Source organism: Scophthalmus maximus, chromosome 8 (assembly GCF_022379125.1).
Source record: "Scophthalmus maximus strain ysfricsl-2021 chromosome 8, ASM2237912v1, whole genome shotgun sequence".
In the NCBI taxonomy this organism is placed as follows: Eukaryota; Metazoa; Chordata; class Actinopteri; order Pleuronectiformes; family Scophthalmidae; genus Scophthalmus; species Scophthalmus maximus.
The window spans coordinates 15,385,658-15,407,785 of record NC_061522.1 but is presented as its reverse complement, the minus strand read 5'-3'; the positions used below and the strand labels follow the sequence as shown (position 1 = coordinate 15,407,785).

Sequence of the window (22,128 nt, the reverse complement as noted above, 5' to 3'; positions counted from 1 at the left end):
TTCCCCATTAGATTCCCCAGAATGCAATGTAGTAAATGAGACGTTTCCTAAATGCAACAAGTTTGCACATGTGATCAGGGTGATGTAGCCTGGCGAAGCCAGACTAATAGTCATTAACGTATTAGTCTGGGACATTTCCGATTTCCAAGAGGCGTTACCAACGGAGGCAGACGAATCACGTGACGTCTGTTTAGCAACGCGAAAATGTCAACAGACTAGAGCGTACCGAGAGGAGATGATGAGTGATAATGATTCCACAATGTCTGTGAACCAGTGTTGGCGTTTTTGATGGAGAAATTTGAAGATATTGGGTACTTTTAGTCAAATGCTCGTTTTTATCAGTAGCAGCCTTGGTCGTTTAGTGGCTTCTGTCTGCGTCGTGGTGAAAACCCCGGCCATTATCAGATAATCGGTTGTGATTGGACCGCAAGTTTTCTGCCGGGGGAAATCCCTTCCCAATGGAGGAGATCCAGACGACGATGCTGGCTGTGCTGTCGTAAAAAATGAGCTTTCATCGCGGTGTGCATGTATGTGAATGTATGGGCACGGATTCTGGCTTGTGTGTAAAGAGCAGTTGGTCGATAGAAATAGAAAATAGAACTAGCTACATCTTTCTCTAGCGACAGGCTCAGGAATTTAGCAAGGAAATGTCAGCAGTCATCGGCACTGACAGGGGGGAAAAAACTGTCTTTGAAAAATATAGGGCAGCTGGGGTCTCAGGGAGGCCGTGGCTCAAATGGAGATAAAGTGTGCATCGACCATAACACATGGAAATAGTAGACTAGTTTTTGGTATTTAAAGAAAGTTTTGTCTCTCTTATATCTCTCTTATAAGTTTTTTTGGGGGGGAATCCAAAAATCAGTCGCATGAAGAAGTTACATTCTATACCAGCCATTGATTTGTGTATGTAAATGGCCTAATTGCAATGCAATATTTGACAATGAACATACGTCACTTTTTTTCTTCTCACCATAACTAAGTGAGAGAGGCAGACCACACCAACAAAAAAAAAAAAGCAGGAGTTGGATCATAATCTGCTTCTTGCTCTGCCTCTTTCTATTTCTGGAATACTCGTGCGCTCGGCAACGCCTAACCTTTTAAAGCCATTCCTAACTTTTGAGAAACAACCCCTCTGACCCACTGCCGGGGTAACAGATCCAGGAACACATCAGACAGCACAAACACATCAGCCAGAGAGTGAGGAACAAAAGGCCCTGAGACTAAAGAACAGCGGAAGCATAGAAAGGAGTTTAGCTGGCAGAACATCAACATGGGAACCGAAGCGCTCCCGAATCGCCCCTCATTCTTTCACCTCCGTGGAACACCATGGAGCTCTCCGGAAATCAAACAATGACTTGATTCTGCGGGAACTGGCTAATTGGGAGGTTGATGGCGATTGCCATGGCAACATCATGACTACGGGTCAGAGGTGAGGAAAGTGAATGCAAATCGTGTCTGAAAGTCAGGACGCAGAGAAATGCGATGACAACTGTGAGTAGCTTATCGATTTATATCTGATTAGATTTTGTTTTGTGATCATTACCTTGAACACTAAACAATCAGAAATGAATGTAACGGTAGAAGAGAAGAGTATGCAGACTACTGCAGGCACACGTGGAGACAAAGACCTTTCAGGGTCCAAAGTAATGACAGTCAACAGGGACATAGCAAGTGAGGAATGTTGAGCAACAGGATCCTTCTGTGACGTTCACAGACCACTTTTCTCAGGCCTGACTGGACTCCTTGTTAGCTGCCTCTGCCCTTACAGGACACATAAAGGTAAGAATCAGTCCGTCTGTATGTTTTGGGTTACACTACATGACTCCTGTTAAATCCAAATCATCTAGTCAACAATCAAAAGACAGCGGTGATAGGGACTTCCAGTGCGCTCATTCAGTCCCATCATGCATCGGTAACATTTTCAAAAATCCCCTGAAAACGCCACGAATAGAAAACGTGAAATGAATGAACCTGCCAGTTTCTCTCCAATCATCCATTAGCACTAGAGAAATATTTAATGGAGCAGAGAGGCTGGGCCAGGTTCCATTCACAAGGAATTACAAGTTGAGCAGGTCGTATCTCTCATCACCTCTAGGTGGGACATATTTGCAAAAGACATCTGACACGGGAGACTATTTGAGGGGAAAGCATCTATAATACAGCAAAATAAAACAAACGTGTCCGAGGGTAAAATATCAGCCAAAGTAGCTGACTGGGCTACTGACCTTCAGTGGGACTAAAGCTTCATCTGCATACCACATCCTGGAGCGAAAACTGATGCAACAAGAAATCTCAGACGAGTTTGTGCTCAATACGTGCGCATGAACATGACATGAATGTCATGATGAAAAAATTGCCCCGTGATTGGCCAAAACTTAAATAATGCTGACAGCTTTGATCTCTCTCTCTCTCTCTCTCTCTCTCTCTCTCTCTCTCTCTCTCTCTCTCTCTCTCTCTCTCTCTCTCTCTCTCTCTCTCTCTCTCTCTCTCTCTCTCTCTCTCTCTCTAAAGGGCAGACATCTGCTGCAGTGTAACCCTCCACAAAGAGTGACATTTCACCCACTGAAGGTATGAAGAACTCACAGTCCTGCTGTGATATGGCCCGTATACGAAGCTCTCACAGGCAGAGGAAGGGAGAGGGAAACCAAAGGGGCCCTGGAATAAATGGATTAAAGTGGACTGCGAGGGACTTACGCAACTAAACACAAGTGCATTAAAGGAGGTCTATTTTGTCTGGAGAAGTGCAATTTGGTGCCTCTGAACCACGTGCGTGCGTGCGTGCGTGCGTGAGATGGAGGAGCAAGCTGCTGTGGCCAGAAAGGCAGCAGCCAAGACAAGACATTTCAGTCCTTGTAAATCACTTGAGAGACATTTATTACTTAATGGATGTCTGTTTATTCAAAGTCAGCGGTAGCCCGGGAAGGAAACCCCTGGCTTCAGTCATTCCAGGTGAAAAGAAAGTGATTAACAAAATCTCAACTACATCTTTGGAGATGTGTCGCCTTTTTTGAATGTCCAGTATAAATGATTATGCAGCTACAAAATGAGAGAGTTTCAACCTCTCAACATGTGTTTGCCGACGGGGTCCAGACAGCATTGAACGATATCGGACAAACACTTTAGCTGAAGCAAAATCCTGCCTTCACACAGCACAGTTGATACCCAAAACTTTGATCGGTATGGAGAAGTCATTTTTTGACCATGCCCAATGACAGAAAGTCAATTGGAGAGACTGCATTGAGATTGATAGATTGCACCTAGCACTTTTACAGTATGCAGACTGACGTGCGTGAGCGCCCTTGACCTTCTGTCCGTCTGTGTATCTGAAGGAAAACGAACAGTGTTTCCATAACAGTGTCGCTAACCGGGAGCATTGATCCAAGGCCGACTCACACGCAGACGGAGAGGAGAAACAGAAACAGACAGGTGAGTTGTCAAAACAATATTAAAAGGAGAAAGAACAGACAGACATTTTGACTGGTCACTCGTAGGACATACAGACTTGGCAGTGATGAATTTTGACCCTGTGGACAGCTCGTACGTCACTTCACACCTGACCAGTGGCCGATGTCACTTCCCCGCTCTACATGCAAACAAACATGTACATCATTTTTGTTTGTTTTCTATTTTCAGACAGTCAGGCTTTACAGATGGGTCTCCTGTCAACGTGTGTGCCAGTGAACGAGGGAGAGAGAGAAAGAAAAAAGCAGGGCGTGGAGTGGTTGAGCAAATAAATGATATAGTATCCAGAAAAAAAGAGAAAATCAATATGTGCTGGTCAATGTTGATGGTGGCTACAAATGAATCATTGCGACACTTTCCGTTCATTATGAAACTGGAGCCCGTGTTGTGGTCCGAGTGACCGGATCACAAATGTTCGCACCTCAGCATAGAGCTGTCCACTTGAAGAGACGCAGGCTATTAGCAGGTCTGAACGGGGGCCTTTGTGTCACAAAACATATTGTATAATATTCCCTTTTCAAAAAACGGATCTTCACTAAACACCACACGCGGCAAGCTCACAGTTTCAAACCACACGTGTAAACTCTGACCTAGTGATGTCAGGCCAGCGACACACACACACACACACACACACACACACACACACACACACACACACACACACACACACACACACACACACACACACACACACACACACACACACACACACACACACACACACACACACACACACACACCCCAACCACTGTATGTCGACAAACACCCTGCACAATGTGGGCATCTCTGTTTGGGCTGAGAACGCAGGGCGGTGACGTGACAGGCAAACATTTTGACCACAAACATAATTTCCTATGTTTTGCCCTGAACCTTTCTGGACAGTAAAGAAGCAAACACACAGATGAGTAACAGTGATGTCTACATGAGGCCCAAAGTCATGAGGCCTACAATCACAGACCACTTCACCTAATCTCATCCTTGCAACTGTGAAAAAAACTATTACCAAATACATTTTTTTATCCGTGAATCATTTCTCCAGTCCTTCATATAGCACAGTGTGATCTTTGTCTTGGAATAAATAAGACATTATTGTCAGCCTCTCATTTCGGTCACATTAATTGTTAGTGAAGTCCAAATGTTTGTAATGAATACCATACACACACACACTAAGGCTCCATACCACTGCAGACAGCTCCAACTGATTTCCCCGTGACGCTGAACATATTTGTGGCTTCATAACTCTGATCGTAATTTCAAACAGAGCATCAACGCCTCAGACAAACATGTTTTGAGGTCGCTGCAGAACGACTGCAGCCTGATAGACCACAAGCAAGCCGCACATACTAAAGAACTTCTGAAGGCGTCTATCTTGTTTCTCCCTTTTCATTCGTTTTTTTTCTTTTCTTTTTTCTTTTCGTGGAGCTACTGGTGTGATGGATAAAAACCCTCTCGAGTCTATAATGCAGACCCACAAACAAAACTTATTGTGGCTTCATATTGTTGTTCTGAACTTCCCTGCTTCACTTCCCCTTCTCTCAAAAACCCGCCACCCCGCGAGCACAAGATTGTCTCGTGTGCATTTCAAACGATGTATGGAAATTCCAAAACAGGCATCCTGCTGCTTCTCCAGCTTTCTGTACATACCAACACACCGGGGTGGAAATGTGCTCCACATGTACGGTGTTGTATACTGTAGTTGAGGCAAACTCGCACTTTGGCACCACCTCTGTACTCGACCAAATGACTTCCTCCCAGCTGTCAACGTTTTCTCGACGGCTGTAGCTCATCACTTTCGTCTCTCTTTTTTCCCTCCATCGTTCTCTCTCCTTGTGAATTTCTCCTTCCTTCTTTCATTCCTTCCTTGTTTCTCTTTCCCCACGTCTCCTCTCGGAGCCCAGCAGCCACCCAGTGAAGACGGGGGGAAAGGTAAACAAATAGAGCAGGGAACTTGACGCTCGGCCTCGGCATACGGTTCAGCCCCTCTGGACCGGTTCCCATTTCCCCCCGACCAGCTGCCTGCGTCATCCCTCTGCAAACACGCTGCAAATGTGCTTTTCACACACACACCCACTTGGTCAGAAATAATTAATCAGCGCAGCACACACAGGCGGCAAAGGAAAGCCAGTGTCAAAGTGTGATGGTTTTTCTCAATAAGCAAAACTAAAATGAACAACTGACGCGCTGATCACGTGCAATTTCTGAAATGAAGAAAAAACTATTGCATTTTTATTACACTATCGCATACGTCCTCACTGTACACTCACTAAGTACCTCACTGTGACGCTGTTAACTTTCACATTTAACAAGCATACATACCTTTGAGAGCCAAAAGTTAACTTCAACAGAACAGCAAAATGAAGGAACACTAAAGAAGGAATGCTCCATTAAGGCCCCTTGAGTGAAGCTTACAGAAATATGCACCTCAGTCCAGTTTGGCCTCCCACTGACGTCAAAGCCCTATTAAGGCCAAATCAGCCCAGCAGCAATGCCTCTCTGCCCCCTTTTACTTCAAGGAAATCACTCGGCTTTCTTCCAAAATATCTGCACTGCTGAGTCCTGGTCATCGTGTGGATCTGGCAGTGCGCGCGTGTGTGCGCGCGCGTGTGTGCGTGCGCGCGTGTGCGTGCGCGTGTGTGTGTGTGCGTGTGTGTGTGTGTGTGTGTGTGTGTGAGTTGCTGTGTGTAGCTGTGTGTGATGACATCACTAGGGGTGCAAAGGGCAAGGAAGTTGGAAGGAGAAAATGTTTGGAGTTACGCAGAGACAAGAGACAGAGCCATATCTTATTAATTACCCGGCAAAACATTCCTGCCTCGGAGAAAGGTTAAGTATTGGCTTGGCTCAGCTTTACTACGGCTTCTTTCACTCTTTCCATGGCTCTGTCACACCGATGGCGGCGCTGCTGCATATCAAAACATTTCACAACAGTTTTTTTCAGTATGACATTATCAATACCATAAAATAGAGGCCATCACTTTGGTGATTACTATTGCTGCATTTTACATTGTGGTTCAAAAGGTCAGAGGAATTCATCATCATCCTCTTCTGCAGCCGTTAAGGCCGCGTTACACTTATGACAGCTGGACTACACACCGAGTGTGATTCTTCTGAGAGGAGTCACAATCAGTGAATTTGATCAATTGCTGTTTTCTTGAGTGGGCTTCTGTGTCAACAGAAGAAGCATATCTCTAATATGAAATGCATATCTGTATTTGTCTGTCTACATCCATTATACTACATTTTCCCCCAAAAGAACGTCCAGACTGGCGCTTTAGCTCCGAATCAGTTTTAATCCCCGTCCATTCAAACACGCCTGAAAACGTACATCACACAACCATCCACGAGGACCGCTGGTGGTTGAGTCGTGACTGATGAGAACCAATCAAAATAGCAAATGAGGATGGCTGCGTCATCGTTTGCAAACGGCCAAATTAAAACTGGTGAGCAGCGTTTTCAAACTTCTAGGCACTCAAAAACTCAAAAACACGTCAGGTGTAAAATACCACTGGTGACGCATTTAAGAAAGGAAAATGTAATAAAGAAGGCCTCATAGTGCTTGTTTTTGGTTTAGTCTTAATCTGTATTCTGCCACTGCAGCTGCCTTTCCATCTGCAGCTATCCCACAAGAAGTTTGCTGCGTCTCGCTTATTAATGAATCTTTTTGAATTTCAACAAGAGCCAAAAGCGCGATGTGTGACAGAAATCAGGAGAAAAAACAGAACAACTTCAATTCACCAGCAGCATGTGACCCACAAAGCCAATCGACGACCATCAGGTGTTGTTTCAGAGATGTGTTTCTGTCACGTCTCTCACTCCAGAATTTGTCTCTTTCAATCTTTTCTCCTGCCACATGTCCATCTTTAGCAGACAGTTTATTATTTATAAAGAGCGTGCACACACACACACACACACACGGCCACACAGATGCACACGAAGGAGAGCCTATGCTTATTATGAGGTCAAGATGAGAGGGGAAGCTTAGTATTGCACGGGGAGAAGATGTGCATTTTGTGATTGGGTCTCAATACCTGGAATTGAGGGATTGTGGCACATGGCTTGGAAAGGGGCCTTCCTCAGGAGAGAGAGAGGGAGAGAGATGTGGGATGATAGTGATTCATACGCACACAAATACACGCGAGCAGGCACGCCGACAAAAGAAGAATTATGTGGGAAGTGTCGAGTAGAGTGATGGCAGCACACAAAACAGTACATTTTGGGTCAGAAAGCAACAAGCTACAGAGTAAGAATAAGCACAGGGTGATCAATATGGGATGAATCATGTCCCTGAGTCCACGCAGCCTGGAGAGAAAAAGGCTCATAACTAAAATCATAATGACACAAACACACAGATGTTATGGCTAATAATAATAATACATTTCATTTATAGAGCACTTTTCATTGCTAAAAGCAATCTCAAAGTGCTAATGTCATGTGATGTGAAGCCTTACCTAATGCAGATACTGCTTCAGTATTATTGTTTTTTTCCCTCCCTATATCAAATGCAACAAATATGATCAATCAATGTTAAGAGCGCATAGCAAATACAGATTCATATGCAGCTGTTTAGTCTGCATGAGTACTGTATAACGTATACATTACAGTATGCTGGTTCGATGTCTGAAATGACAGCAACTAATATATGAATAGATCCTGCAGCATCCTTCTCTAGTGATGCACTGTTTCCTGAGAAAGTGTTTCCATAGTAATGGCAGCGGGATTTCTAAAGTAACTGAAATAAACAGTAGAATAACACCAACAAAAAAACTGTCTGTAATTGTGCGCGATTTTCAGGAATTTCTAAGGGGCCGTGAGGAGCAGCTGGACATTAGCTGGAGCGGAGTGGAGCAGAGCGCTTGTGGAGACCTCTCAAGGTCTATTTAAAGAGACGGCACATCTGCCCCCTGTTTGCCTTTCCAGGGCTGTAAAACCTGGAAAGTGAAAGGAGGGTGAACCGTGATGGACGAGGAGGGAGAGAGTTTATGAGACGCACACTTACGTTGTTTGCACCGCAGCCCTTCGACTGAACAGACTGGGACTCGTGCATGCAATTCAGCAGCTTCAAATTGTTTTTGTGTTGTTTTCTTTCTTTCCACTTGCCGTTATGGCTATCAAGGAACATTGCACTGTCGTTATGGAAACTCTATGAAACTGAAGCACACACAGTAAGCACCTTAAAGCTGTATTATGCAATTTTTTCGCATGTCAGTGGCCACAAATGGCATCTGTTGGAAATTTGAGGTCTTTGATACAAAGAAATCTCCGACACGATGACACAGCACACCCCTGTTTACTGAGCAAGCTGGTACAGTATATGACGCCTTTAAGATAAACTAAAAAAGCGGGAAAAAATCGTATTTCTTATTAAGAGGCTGACAAGTTGTGTTTTACTTCTTTATTGTAAGAAGTGGGATTGCAACAATGGTTGTAACGTAAATGTCCTTGATCAGGATGTTGTGTCACAGTATTATGCGATTTTGTCTTGTAAAATGTCAAACACGTGTTAAATATTCCGGTCTGGAGGCTGCATGGTCCTTTTAACGAGGGACTGACAGGAACTCTTAACTCCAGCTGGCTCTGTGGGGACAATTCAACTTCTTGTTGCCTCATATCACAATATCACAGTGTCTGCTCACGTATTTCATAAGTTCCTCTACCTGATCACTTTTAATTCCCTGGCATCAAATGTCGAGGTTGTGGCTAGAGTAGAATCACAACTCAAGAGTTCAGCAGTGTTGCTTGTGTAGTTTGGCCGCTGCCCTCCAGAGGTCAATAAGTGGCCAGAGGTCAAGAGTTGAACTTTCTCATCAGTGTGTTGTCAGTCAGACTCAGCCAGGCTGCGGTGGCAGTCACCACCCAATGAAAATTATCCGCGATTGGGCGTTTGCTAATAATATGCAATGTGAACATGAAAAAATAGAAATTCATGGGAATGTGATGTTCACATGAACCATGAAAACAAAACAGGATGCTAAAATGTAAGTGGACCACTTGGGCCAATTGCCCCACATAAAAAGCTATAAATAAAAGTTTTGCTGAGAGATATTTGACTCATTTTATCCTTTGGCATATTTTTTATATGATGTGTAGCAGAGGATTACTATAATTATGGTTTTAAATTGAGTGCCTTGGGCTGGGGGGGGGGGGGGGGGGGGGGGGGGGGGGTTAGGTCATATCGCTGCTGATGTCATGTGCAATCCATTGTACATTGTCAGGTGATTACCAAACAAGTCTGTCCTGAAGCTGCCACAGCATCTTTGCCCTTGTGATAAACAACCCCTTTACAGTGTGTGTGTGTGTGTGTGTGTGTGTGTGTGTGTGTGTGTGTGTGTGTGTGTGTGTGTGTACTTATGGGAGGGGGTTTTTGTTTGATATCTAATCTCAAATTAGGAAATTTCATTTGGATTTTAGCAAAGCATCAACACAATCGCACACAAACACAATATATATCTTTACCATGATTTCTTACAACATCATCCTCCTTTGGGAGAAGACAGAAAAACAAATACTTTGGGGGACGTTACTATTACATGCCTTTTGGAGAGGGGGGACAAACATTTCCTTAAGAGCCTGTGACATGCACGATGATATCAACATAAGAAAACATTATCATTTTCTTTAATCCTTCCTCACACTCCCCTTTCAAAACATTTGTAACAGTAAGGCCAATTCCTTTGTTTTAGTTATACACTGAACATATTTGTGTTTAAAACCTATAATAACTTCCCCCCTGTCCTGTAATGGTTGGTGTTGATCTCACCGACTGTTGTTCTGGGCGGTTTTCTTCACAGCCCCTAAAATAATCATGTCATCAACTGCTGTTGTTAGTCTTGACCTTTGCTCTTCATCATTTTTCTCTCTTTTCTCTGTTTCAAAATTGCTCACATTTTCCCCATCGGCAGCTCTCTAGTCTATGTGTTTGTCCTTTTTAAATATAAAGGCATCCTTCACAGATGAATCCAGAGGCTAAAACCAAGAGAAGACATACAGGGCTATCCATTGTTTAAACAATGTATCTGAAATGCAACCAGAAAACTGCTCTCGGTCACAATTTCAAACTGTTTTGATCAAACACACACACACACACACACACACACACACACACACTATTCCACCAGTCAATACATCTTAGCAGGCATTTTTGCTCCCTAATCCTCTAAATCACACTACAAATCAGCCGTGGTCAGGGCTGACTCAGTTGAAGTGGACACTTGCAGTGCACACATCACACACACACACACACACACACACACACACACACACACACACTAGTAAGGAAGGAAATCAATCCCAACTCTTCTTTTAAATACGAAGGACCTTACGTGACCTTACCTTACAGTCGCGAGAGGAAGGTAATTCTGTCCTAATACCCCCCCTCTCACTCTCTCTCTCTCTCTCACACACACACACACACACACACACACACACACACACACACACACACACACACACACACACACACACACACACACACACACACACACACACACACACACACACACACACACACACACACACACACACACACACACACACACACACACACACACATCCTCTCTCTCGTCCTATCTCTCTCCTGCCAGAGGCGGAGATTGTCTGTACGTCGGCCTTCGCTGTGAAGCCATTAAGATAAGACGTGGAGCTTATTAGCTCCATTTCAGCAGGTATTTAGTGACTTGATGATCTCCGTGTTCCTTCATCACAATTCTCTTGTGCGGCAGTGACTGAGGAATTATGGACCCGATGTCTTTCCCAGCCTTGTAGAAGGCCTGCTGTCCCTTAAAAAAAACTCGTATCTGCAAGGAACTCCTACTCCTACTACAATCTACTACTAATCCACTGTCGCCCCAGAATGGCTGTCAAGGGAGTTTTCCTGTATTTGTGTGGTAGAAAAAAGAAATGCACAGGAGGCGCCACTGCATTATACCACACAGGATGCACGGGTAATGATGCACAACTAGCTCTGAGCTTTTTCCTTTCAAATGCAGGAAAAATTCTTTAACGTCCAAGTGACGACAGCAGAACAGGGACCTCACGGAGGCTATGAGCTGAAATATTTCTAATTACAATGACTTGAACACTGCTGCCGCTGCTGCTCGGAGGCCAAATGCTACCCAGTGGTTTGAGAGGCCATCAAGGGATGGATGGGGGGGGCATGCTTTCCCCTTCATTCTCAGTCTTGTGATAGAAATATATATAATAGTGGTATGTGACACCTGTATGTGTTTTTCCTAGTGTCTCAAATAAAGTCAAACAGAGCGTTTTTTGCGAGTGGCCTGGATCCAGAGATGACAAAGTCAGTCCGTCTGTCTGTCCACCACTACGGTCCATACCTAGACAGCAACTGGAATGCCATTTAACACATACATTCATGAGAACAATCATCATACAAAAAGGTCAAGCTTTTCACTTATCATTGACATTAATGCTTCCAGGACAATCCTATCGACTTGTGTAATTCCCTAACTTTACATAAAAGTAATATTTGCTGATTTTACAAGACGTGTATCGCTTTGGAATCCCTCACTGCCCCTTAATAAGAAAAAATAGCTACCCTAAATCAAACATTGGCAAATAAAACCTCTGAGCATAATCAAACCACCTGAGAGCAACAGATTAGTTTATTTTGTTTACGTGGAACATCGGCGCCGCCTGTTCACCCTCACAGTAAATACGTGAAGCAGAATCATTGCAGAACGCTCTGCAGGTTGAAGTGATTGGTGCAAAACCCCAGGGTTGAAGGACGGTGAGACTCCATCCTCATCCGCCTCCTATTTGACAGTTATCCTAGGGACGGTCTCACACTGTAATCACTATAATCCACCCTGCTATGGGGGTTATGGTAGGGAGGGATGGCAGTTGTTACCATAGAAACGAGTGATGATAATGAGGTGTGTAAGCATATGGCTATCTATAGACTGTCTAATTTGTGTGTTTGTGTGTGTGTGTGTGTGTGTGTGCTAAGCTGATCGCCGATTCTTCCAAGAAGCACTGCACCTGTGTGTGGGCTGGAGGCATACCAGAACAACATGATGACCAGTGGGCACAAGTGTATTCTCGTCCTCAGTGAAACGCACCTATGTATCACTATCTCCTTTCACGCGGGTCACGTGGGCCCCCGTCCCACTCAAGGATTTAAGCCTGACCTGCTTTGATGTGAGAGGCAGCCAAAGTAATTAAAAAGGGCTTTTGAAAGCAAACACACACAAGACCTACACGTTGGTTATCCGTTAAAGCTGTTGAAATCACAGTGGCAAGCGGTAACACGATTTTAATTTGTCTGTAAACAAGACTCTCTCTCTCTCTCTCTCTCTCTCTCTCTCTCTCTCTCTCTCTCCTCTCTCTCTCTCTCTCTCTCCTCTCTCTCTCTCTCTCTCTCTCTCTCTCTCTCTCCTCTCTCTCTCTCTCTCTCCCCGATTCAATGTTAAACAGTTGCTCAGAAACAACTGGCTGTAATCATTTCTATCTCAACTCTTCCGACCTTCTGAATATTTCACCTGAACACTCCTGCAGCCTCCTCTGTCTAAATGTTTTCTTTTTTTTTTGAATACCTTTTTTCTATTTGCATGTATTTAAAAGCAAATACCTTGAATTAAGGCACCTACTGACCCTCATCTCTCCCTCTCCATCTGTCTACCCTCGACTCTGACTTGGTAAATCTCTGGTAAATCTCTCATCTCTTCGCAGATTAACACCCCCCCCCCCCCCCCCCCCCCCCCCCCCCCCCAAAAAAAGGTTAAGGATAGGCGTTCCTCGCCTCCAGTGTTAAAGGCTTGCCAGAAATAAAAGGCAGACCATTAACAATACGGTCTGACACCTTATCAGTGTCAGAGCTCACGGCACGCGGTAGATATCCGGCCACTGATAGTGTAGCCAAATAAACACAAGGCCACTTTAAAGCCACGTTCACGTTCAGGTAATAGCATTATCAATGTGACATTTGCCGAAGTAATAGAGGTATTACGAGCCCGAATCAGGCTTTGTGCACCACAATGTGTTCATGTGGACCTTGTGATAATGGCTCTCCTCAACCACTTCAAGAGAAGATCACATTCACGGTTGACCTGAGGGATTATTAACACTTCATGACATATTTTTACTTTCAAATGTAGGCGCATTAACATGTTAGAAGACTATGAACAAATAAAAAAGCCAAAAATGGAGGCCAACAGTCCCGGTTAACCTTTCCAGAGAGCGGGGCAGCCCACAGCTTAAGGTCAACCTTAAATAAAGGTAATAAACCAACAGGATTGGGATGGCTCCATTTTGAAACAAAGCACAAATAAGCGCGCGTGTGCCACATGTTCGATTTCAAAACACTATGTGGCTCCAAACTGACAAAAGCATTGTATTCACTCGGACAACGTTAGACATAAAGTAAGTTCTCTGCTCTCTGTGTATTGCAAGACCGGCGATCTGATATCGATTCAAGGTTTTAAGGCACCATGTCAACCGTAAAGTGCCATGCGGTGCTAATAATAATTACACACCACCTACAGGGGCAAACAAAACACCCACCCAGTGCTCATACTCTCCCTTTTTCAAACTATTTCTCTACATCACAACCAGAATCCTTTTTCACATTTTCCTACTCACTACATTTGTTGTGTAGTCATTTATAATGTCTCTTTGGCTGAGCCAGTTAAATCTGTCACTGTGAACTGCAGGAGTTGTTGTGGCGGACAGAGCCCCACTGATGGCTGATGGTGGTGATAAGTCATTTTTGGACAAACTTCAACAACAAGAGCGCGATCAATCAATTTCAAGCATCCATTCATTCATTTCAGCATTTAGCATGCAGTCACACTGTGATGGCTCACTTCTCAGTGGACCGCATGGAGGTAGCATATGAGACGTGACCGACCCGTCACACACACACACACACACACACACACACACACACACACACACACACACACACACACACACACACACACACACACACACACACACACACACACACACACACACACACACACACACACACACACACACACACACACACACACACACACACACACACACACACACTAAACTACAAAAACACAAAGCCAAGCATGCTCTGGCTGTGTGTTTGTGGGCTGCTTTTTTATTAAGTTGTACATTACTGAACATGTATTATTTGGGGGTTTAGAATATCAGACAAGAGAAGAAAATGTAGCTGCAGTTACCGAGTGTGAAAATAAACACAAATACAACAAAATATATCAAACTTGAGTCAACAATACAACAGAAATGCACATCTTTTTCTGCTTTTTTTGTTTTGTAGAATAAAGGTTTTCATATAGGCAAACATAGTCGCCGATACTGATATGTCTGTGAGAAGCTCATGTCAGTCTCAATTGATAAATCTCTCTATAATGCACTTAAAAAAACTTAAGACCAAAGGGAATGAGACAAATATGCAAGATTTTTCAAGTGTTTTTTTGCGGGAGAACTATCCACATTCTTGAAGCTCTTCAAACGACTCCGGCTGCAGCACAGTTACAATCGGCCAAGAGGGAAAGAGGCACAATGCTCACAGTAGTCAGCAACATACACCATATCACCACATGTTCGTCAGCTTACCCATCATCCTTAATTTCTATAAATTATTTGCCTGAGAGTTCAAATACATTGCTGTCATTGACAGTGACTGATGATTTTATTCTTCTTCAATATCCGACCAAAGAATAAACTTTTGTCTCCATGCCATTCCTGTCATCGATCCTGTCAGAGTTGCTCACCCACCGCCTCTGTGTGCAGATCTACTAGTAGGTGCTCGGCAGAGTGCAGCAGATGAAGGCCTCTAATGTCAAGTACTGTGAAGTGGCCGTGAAGCTTCATCTCTCAAACAATTCCATTAACTCACCCTCATCTTCTATCCAGCCTCTCTGCCTTTTACCATGTATAAATACATATCTGGGCGATTTTGAACGCAAGTCGATTCACAATCTGAACGCCAAATGTGAGACCAGTCCTTCAAATTCCTCTGTCACGTTGAACTCAAACAAAGCGTTTTTTTTAATTCTAATCTCAGCATGCTGCTTCAGCTGCTCCTGAGAAACAGTTTAAGCAAGTGAACCCACAGTGGACATTAAGCGAGACGTTCACACCGCATGCAGCAAGATGAGCGGCTTCAGTCTGAAGCATCAGCTGCTTTCTCGACGGTCTTCGACCACACACGCTACGGACTAAGGAGCCGCCTTCAGACTGTGGCTGCTGGGAGAAAACAGGTCGTCCCTCCTGTGACTTGGTGGTGCAGCAGAGACATGGTGGAAGAAATCCTCTCTTTTCTTTTTCTCCACGGTGACAGCCGCTTCGCACCACTTGAAGATAAAGAGTCTGCAGTGCATGAAAGTGTAGTGCTTATATTCACAATGGATAAACCTGGGTATTGTGGACATGGGAGATATGACTCTGAAAAATGATTGTTGGGAATAATATCAGATCTGGTGTCGGTACTAATGTTTTATTTTTCTAGGTGTGGGTTTTTCATTTGATGAGACAAATAGTCATAGCAAATCAATGTTTTATCCGGGACAACGCCCCCTACTGTTTTCCATTTCGTGCCGAGTTATTTTCCAAAAAGCCATCGTCAGGCTCTTAATCTCCATCAGTATGTTGGAAAAAACCAGTGCAACACTTCGCCCCAGGAGGACTGCAGTGGTGGCTGCTGCAGCCCTGCAGAGAGAGGAGCGGTGACGACGTGCCCAGCGATGTCTGTCACGCCTGTTACTGTTAAATAATACAAACATGCACACTTCGACTCACGAGTGTGGGCGTGACAAGAGAGAGAGACGAGCAGAATTTGTTCCACCGATAAGTGAAACAGCCCCCTCTCCGAAATGTGACTGTCAGCGAGGCGTGACGATCTAATGTGACTCTTGTGTTATGAAACAGCCAAAACACACACACACATACACACACACACACACACAGAGCCATCTAGGAAATGAGAATAGGCCTCACCCATGGATAATGGTCCATCACCACCCATGATGGTTTCCTCCAGGAGAGTAAATGGCGGTAAATGGGATGTTGATTGAATCACAGCATTGTCATGTATACCAGATGGCAAGAAGGCCTTGCACCTTACCATGACACCGACGAAAACAAACAGCGTCTAACAGGCTGTATTTTTCTAAACAATCATAAAGACAGAAAGCTTTCAGAAAGATTCGGAACAAATGAGCCGCAGTGTTTGTGCAGAGTAACACTGACGTCATGTTGCTTCATGCGATGGCAAGCATCCATCCACTTGACCATGAGCCCTGACCTCCCTGTGTGAATGGGGACAATAAAAGGAGAATTCCCCTCCGGTGTGGTCTGACTTTACATAACTCCATATTAAATTTCATGACATCACCCTTTTCTAAATGCGGCAACACCCCGCCCTCCGAGGTCAATGTCGACTTTGATTACCTTGCCTAAAGACACCGTTTTGATTTTTTGCAAAGAGGCCTCTGTGTCCACGCCGAGCTGCAGCTTGTTAGTTCTTGCTGCTTTTCAGTACGCCCAGCCTGTGGATACATGAAATTAACTGCTGGCGTCATGGAAACATGCTCTGGGACTGAACAATGGCCACCAATCTCGTTAAAGAGCCCTTATTAAAAGGGTAGTTTAACAAACCTGCCATCGCTGATAAGTTCTTGTTTTGGTTTATTTCCTTCAATGCGAAACAAGTAACCTACCACCTTGTAACCTTCTGTTGCCTTCCTGTTGCCTTTTGTGAAGATTAGAATATTGCTTAATATGGAAATGGGTTGAGCTGTCAGAGTCGAGTTAAGAGGTTGATACAATGTGTGTACAACATAAACATTTCCATGAACATCTTTTGCTCTGAATCCCTCCTTGGTGAAAGCACAACATGATTTGGCAGTCGTCATCCTTTCACACTTCTGCGTGGGTCCACTACGACACAATACTGTACCACAACTAATATCGGGCGTTGGCGAGCTGCTTTCGGCCTACGGTGTGTACTTTTTCACATGGGAACGTGAGCTGCGCCGACGCCGCTGAGCAGATCGCACACCACAGCGTGAGCCCGACCGACGCTCCAGTAAAGTGAAGGAAGTGTATGTGGTTTTTGGCAAGCGTGGACTGTTCTACATTATAGGATATTCATTTCGCCTGATGAATTCTGGCTAGACTGAGACTTTGGAGAGATGCACATGCCTTGGTTGTCCTCCGAACCAACTATCCATCAACACGGCCGTTCATTCAAGCAGCCAACCCCACATCCTCCCATTTATATGACCACCCGTCCGTGAGTGAGCCCATCCATTCTCTCCGGCAGCACCTAAAAGAGCAGATTCCCTTTTTTAAAAGTCATTACAGGATCTTATTTGTGAGCGAACAACCTGCTCAACATTCATTCAAAACTATACACATACTCGTGGAGAGTGGAAACAGAGGAACTCTCTTTAGTTGGTTTCAGACATGCACTGAAGTCCGCACACTTTGCTGAACTTTTCCAGTAGGGCAAGTGTCCGCAAATTTCGCTCCGGGTCATTTTTTCTCAAACTGACCAAATTTCCTGGACATTTGCCGGAGTACATCATTCTGCAAACAGTTTTTTGAACCAGATGTTCTGAGCTGTTCACGGTTGACTGTGCATATGCCAGCCTATGCCTTGAGATGACATTAGCCCAGCACAGAGCATATTACAGTCTGTCACAATCAGACGGGGCTCCAATCCTTCAGCTCTTGCCAGAGCGGACACGCCATTAATCAGCCAATCAAACAAAAGGGTAAAACCTTCCATCAACTACATTGAATAGACTCAGAACACATGGATGTTCAGTATATTCAGATTCGAGTGGGTGTCTTTTACACTGCCCTTCAATCAATGCCATTACGCTTTCAGTAACGACACATAATGGAAAAGAGAAAAAAAAGCGGTGTCATCCTCTTCAATGACGACCTGCTTTGGCTCTGCTTTTCCCTGAAAGTTACACAAGCTCTTTTTTCCGCCAATACAGTCCTGGCCTCTGTCACTCTGAGCACAAATACGAGAATGGTCTCCGCGGCTCTTTTCGCCGCACACACGAAGCTACCAAATGTGAGATTAAAGTTGCGATGACAACTTCATTTTTCGCCAACCAAAGCCTCGTTCCGGTCGAGCGCAGGTTCTGGGAGCAGGAGCGCCGCCGCAGAGGCACACGGTGACTCCGGTCACTCGAAAGGTACGGTAGCTGTCGGCGTTTTTTCTCTCGTGAGCTCGGAAAGGGGCTTGTCAGCCACAGACAGGGAGGTGTAAGCGAGGGCCGCGGCAGCAGAGAAAGACATAATGGTCGACAGAGCAGGAGAGGGAACACATCTGTCTGAGTCTCCCCTGATGCATCACCTCTCCACCCTTTCAAGGGGGTGAACAAATGGGCGTGGGGGCTGATGAATGGCTCCGCTCACAGGAGAGGAGCAGAGTTATCCCCCGAGGCACTGAAAAAGGAAAATCATTACTTCTTGGCTAAGTGGTGTTGGTTAGAGTTACATCTAAATCGTCTCTGAGATGGAACTTCAGACTAGTAACAGACGCCGTCTTGTGACTGAGCTACAACACGAAGGTTACAGACTTCATCCTGACCTGATTTTCTTGATGTGGCTTGAGCTATGGCTGAGTCACCCTGGCCCTACTTATTGCACAATGAACAATAATGGGAGCAAACGATTTCATATGTGAGGAGTCTGGAATCGGCAATGAGACGCAGTCGCTCCCTGTCGTCTCGGCTGCTGCCTGCCCTGGCACCGCCACAGTAACATCTCGGGACTCAACGCTGACAAATGACAAAATACTCCATCAAGAAACCACAACTTCTTGTTTTCACACCTCGGTTTTTGTACAGATTCAGACGAGCAGATCCGCTTAGTGAAGACGTTTTTGCGAGAGGTACAGGCAGACCGAGACCCAGGGCCAGTCGGACGCTGCTTTCAGACACACACTGAGGTCCGGACATTTTTACCTGAACCTTTGTGGAGGGGCTGTATGTGAGCGCGCAAACGCAAACCCTCCCCTGACAGCCCCCCAAATAAAATTTGCGGGAAAATGTCCGAGAGAGCCCATGTGAGAATGCAGCAGGAAAATCACAGAGATTCGAGTGGGCGTGTTGTTGACGGACAAACAAAGTTTCCTCCATGTCCTGCCTCCGGCCCGCTCGGCCCAGACGCCACAGAACGCTACGCAAATGTTCCTTGCATGGGACGCTCCAGAGGTTGTGTCTAAGAAAAAACGGGCTCGAGTGAGACAGTGAGACAACTCATTGAATAAACAAGTTGAACAGCCAAATCTTGATTCAACTGGCAAGAATCTCAGCCCAAGTGCCGTCCTACAAACCAATATGTGACGTTTGGTGGCGTTCGCGGCCTTTACTTCACTATGCACTTCACCGTAAAGAAAACGGTTGGTAATTATTCTTGTGGTTTCAACCAGAGACTTCAGAGAGAAGGAAAGTCACTACTCTTAATTCTTTACTGGTAGTATAAATGGAGAAGGGGGAAAACGGAACGGCGGAGGGAAAAGGCAGTGGAGTCGTGCCGGGCGTGCGCCCAGACAGTCATGGGATGACTGAGATGGCAGGGAACTGTGGCTCCCATCAGAACAACCCGTAGCCTCTGGTTTGTGCTAAGTGAGTTCTTCAGTGCGTATGGTGTTTGTTAAACTAAGATAAACACTGCTCGGACCGCCGGGGCCAACATCTGCTGTAGTAAGGCTGTGGTGACGCAACCCGTCCACGCAGCAGACACTAATCTCTTCCCAGAGACAATACACTGAGAGACACACGACCTTGCGTGTCCCCATGACTCCACATCTAAGCGTGCGCACACAGTGTATAAGGGCACGACTCTGGGGGATTTCAAAGAAGAAGAAAAATCTCCCAGAACTTCCCGCATTACCCCACCAACCCCCCTCCCGCCCGGACTCTTTCCGTCCTCTCCGCCATTCTTTTCCTCCGTCCGTCCCTTGTCCTCAGCCCGTCAGCAGTCAACACAAGGCGTCCCACATCCTTGCCTGCCTCCATCTATTCCACCCTTCCTTCTTTCATCCCATCAAGTCTGTCCAGCCACCCCTCCTTCCTGTCCCCTTTGGACGGGCAGGAAGCGTGGAGTCAACTTTTCGGAGACACTCGGCTCAATGTGCGCAGCCATGATAAGAACAAACGAAACCAAACACGACCTTGTCTACGTTTTCCTCTGGACCATTAAGCAGACTTCTTTCTAAGTAGGGACTGTATACAAACAATGACACCCTGCTTCCTGGGATTCATCCAAACAGAGTTGTATCATTGTTTCTAAAAAGAAAAAAAGAATTTCACAAAAGAAGCAACATCCGTCTCCTTCCTGAAATGTGTAATACTAATCCATCCATCCAGTGTAATGGCATTTTTTCACCATGTGATTTCCTGTTATTCAATTTGTCCACCTGAATCCCACACATGTACACAATGAATTTCTTATTATAATGTATTCCTTACAGTTCCATTCATTTATAGCCTGCTTTGCTTCATTACAAGAGTCCTTACTAATCCCCATCGTGGCCTCACAATTTCACAAAAACACACAAAACAAAGATTTTCACAAAGAATTATTATCGAGTATGAAAGTGGCTGCATCTCATCGTCGGTAGTTGTGGGGAAGCCCTTTTTTGTTCATATTTGATGAGCAATTGAGCCTGTTATTGCACTGTTCTTTCTTTCCAAAAAAACAACCCTCTGTGAACAAGGTCACCGCACGTGACACGAAAGCTGTCGCTTCTCCTCTGGGCGTGAAATACACACGAGGTAGCGGCTGGTTTACTGAGCGGAAAATGTACGTGGGAATTCAAACACCCACATAACACACACACGTGCAATGTCACATGGGCACGGTAAAAAAGGTATTCACAGGCAATTAGATCTGCAAACATTTTCTTTCCATGGCGCCCTTGTTTTAGACGGCAGTATTAACCCACCCCCCCCCCCCTCGACCACAGGTTTCTGCATGAGTCAGTGGTGTTTACGCCCTTTTTCACTGCTCCTGCTGAGGAAACAACAACCAGGCGACCAGAAAAGGATGATAGACATACTATTCTCGTCCAGCGTTTCGTGTCAATGTGCAGCCCCTTCCGTCCGCCCGCGACACAAAACAGAGAGGCGTCTCATCCCACATCGCTCCGCGGTTCAGTTCCTCGAAAGCCGGTCCCGAGAGAAACGGCCATAAACTTGATGCAGTTCACTGCAGGTTACACGTGTCGCTGCAGACCAACAGTCGGAGTAGCACTAGAGGAAAATGATCGGAGGGAGGCAAATGTAAAATGCACAGCAGAAGATTAGAAAGCGAGCAGTCGGGGTTTTTTCCTCTCTCTTCTTTCTCTCTCTCGCTTTCGGTCAACCCTCGATCTGAAAAAGCACGAGATGTCAGTTGAGACGTTGTGTTGCGGCGAGACCATTATTCCACCTGACGACCAGCCTTCATTTTACAGTAAGAAAAAACCAACAACGCCCACGCGTCACAACAACACAAGCCATGGAGATGAGTAAGAAAACAATGACATGGGTGATAATGGGGGGGGGGGGGGGGGGGCTAGTTGTAGAGCCATTGTGCTGTACAGCATGCATGCCCGGACAAGAGAGAGCAATCATCTTCACCTTCTAATGTTGGACTGGAGTCGTGAAACCGAATGGACAAATGGGCTGGATCCAGATCATACGCCGTTCT

The 22,128-nt window shown here is 45.2% G+C and overlaps 1 protein-coding gene across 4 annotated transcripts in view; it reads right to left on the bottom strand.

Moving 5' to 3' along the window:
- The window catches only part of LOC118312365 (cytoplasmic phosphatidylinositol transfer protein 1), a 60,015-nt gene that overhangs the window by 36,889 nt on the left and 998 nt on the right, over positions 1-22,128 (bottom strand). Inside the window, exon 1 of one of the 4 annotated variants that reach the window (XM_035636893.2) lies at positions 2,226-2,315. The exons of the other annotated variants lie outside the window; for them this stretch is intronic. Coding sequence (XP_035492786.1) covers positions 2,226-2,261 — 36 coding nt within the window. The 5' untranslated portion in view covers positions 2,262-2,315. Of the gene's footprint in view, positions 1-2,225; positions 2,316-22,128 lie in introns of those variants that run through there. 4 annotated transcript variants of the gene reach the window in all.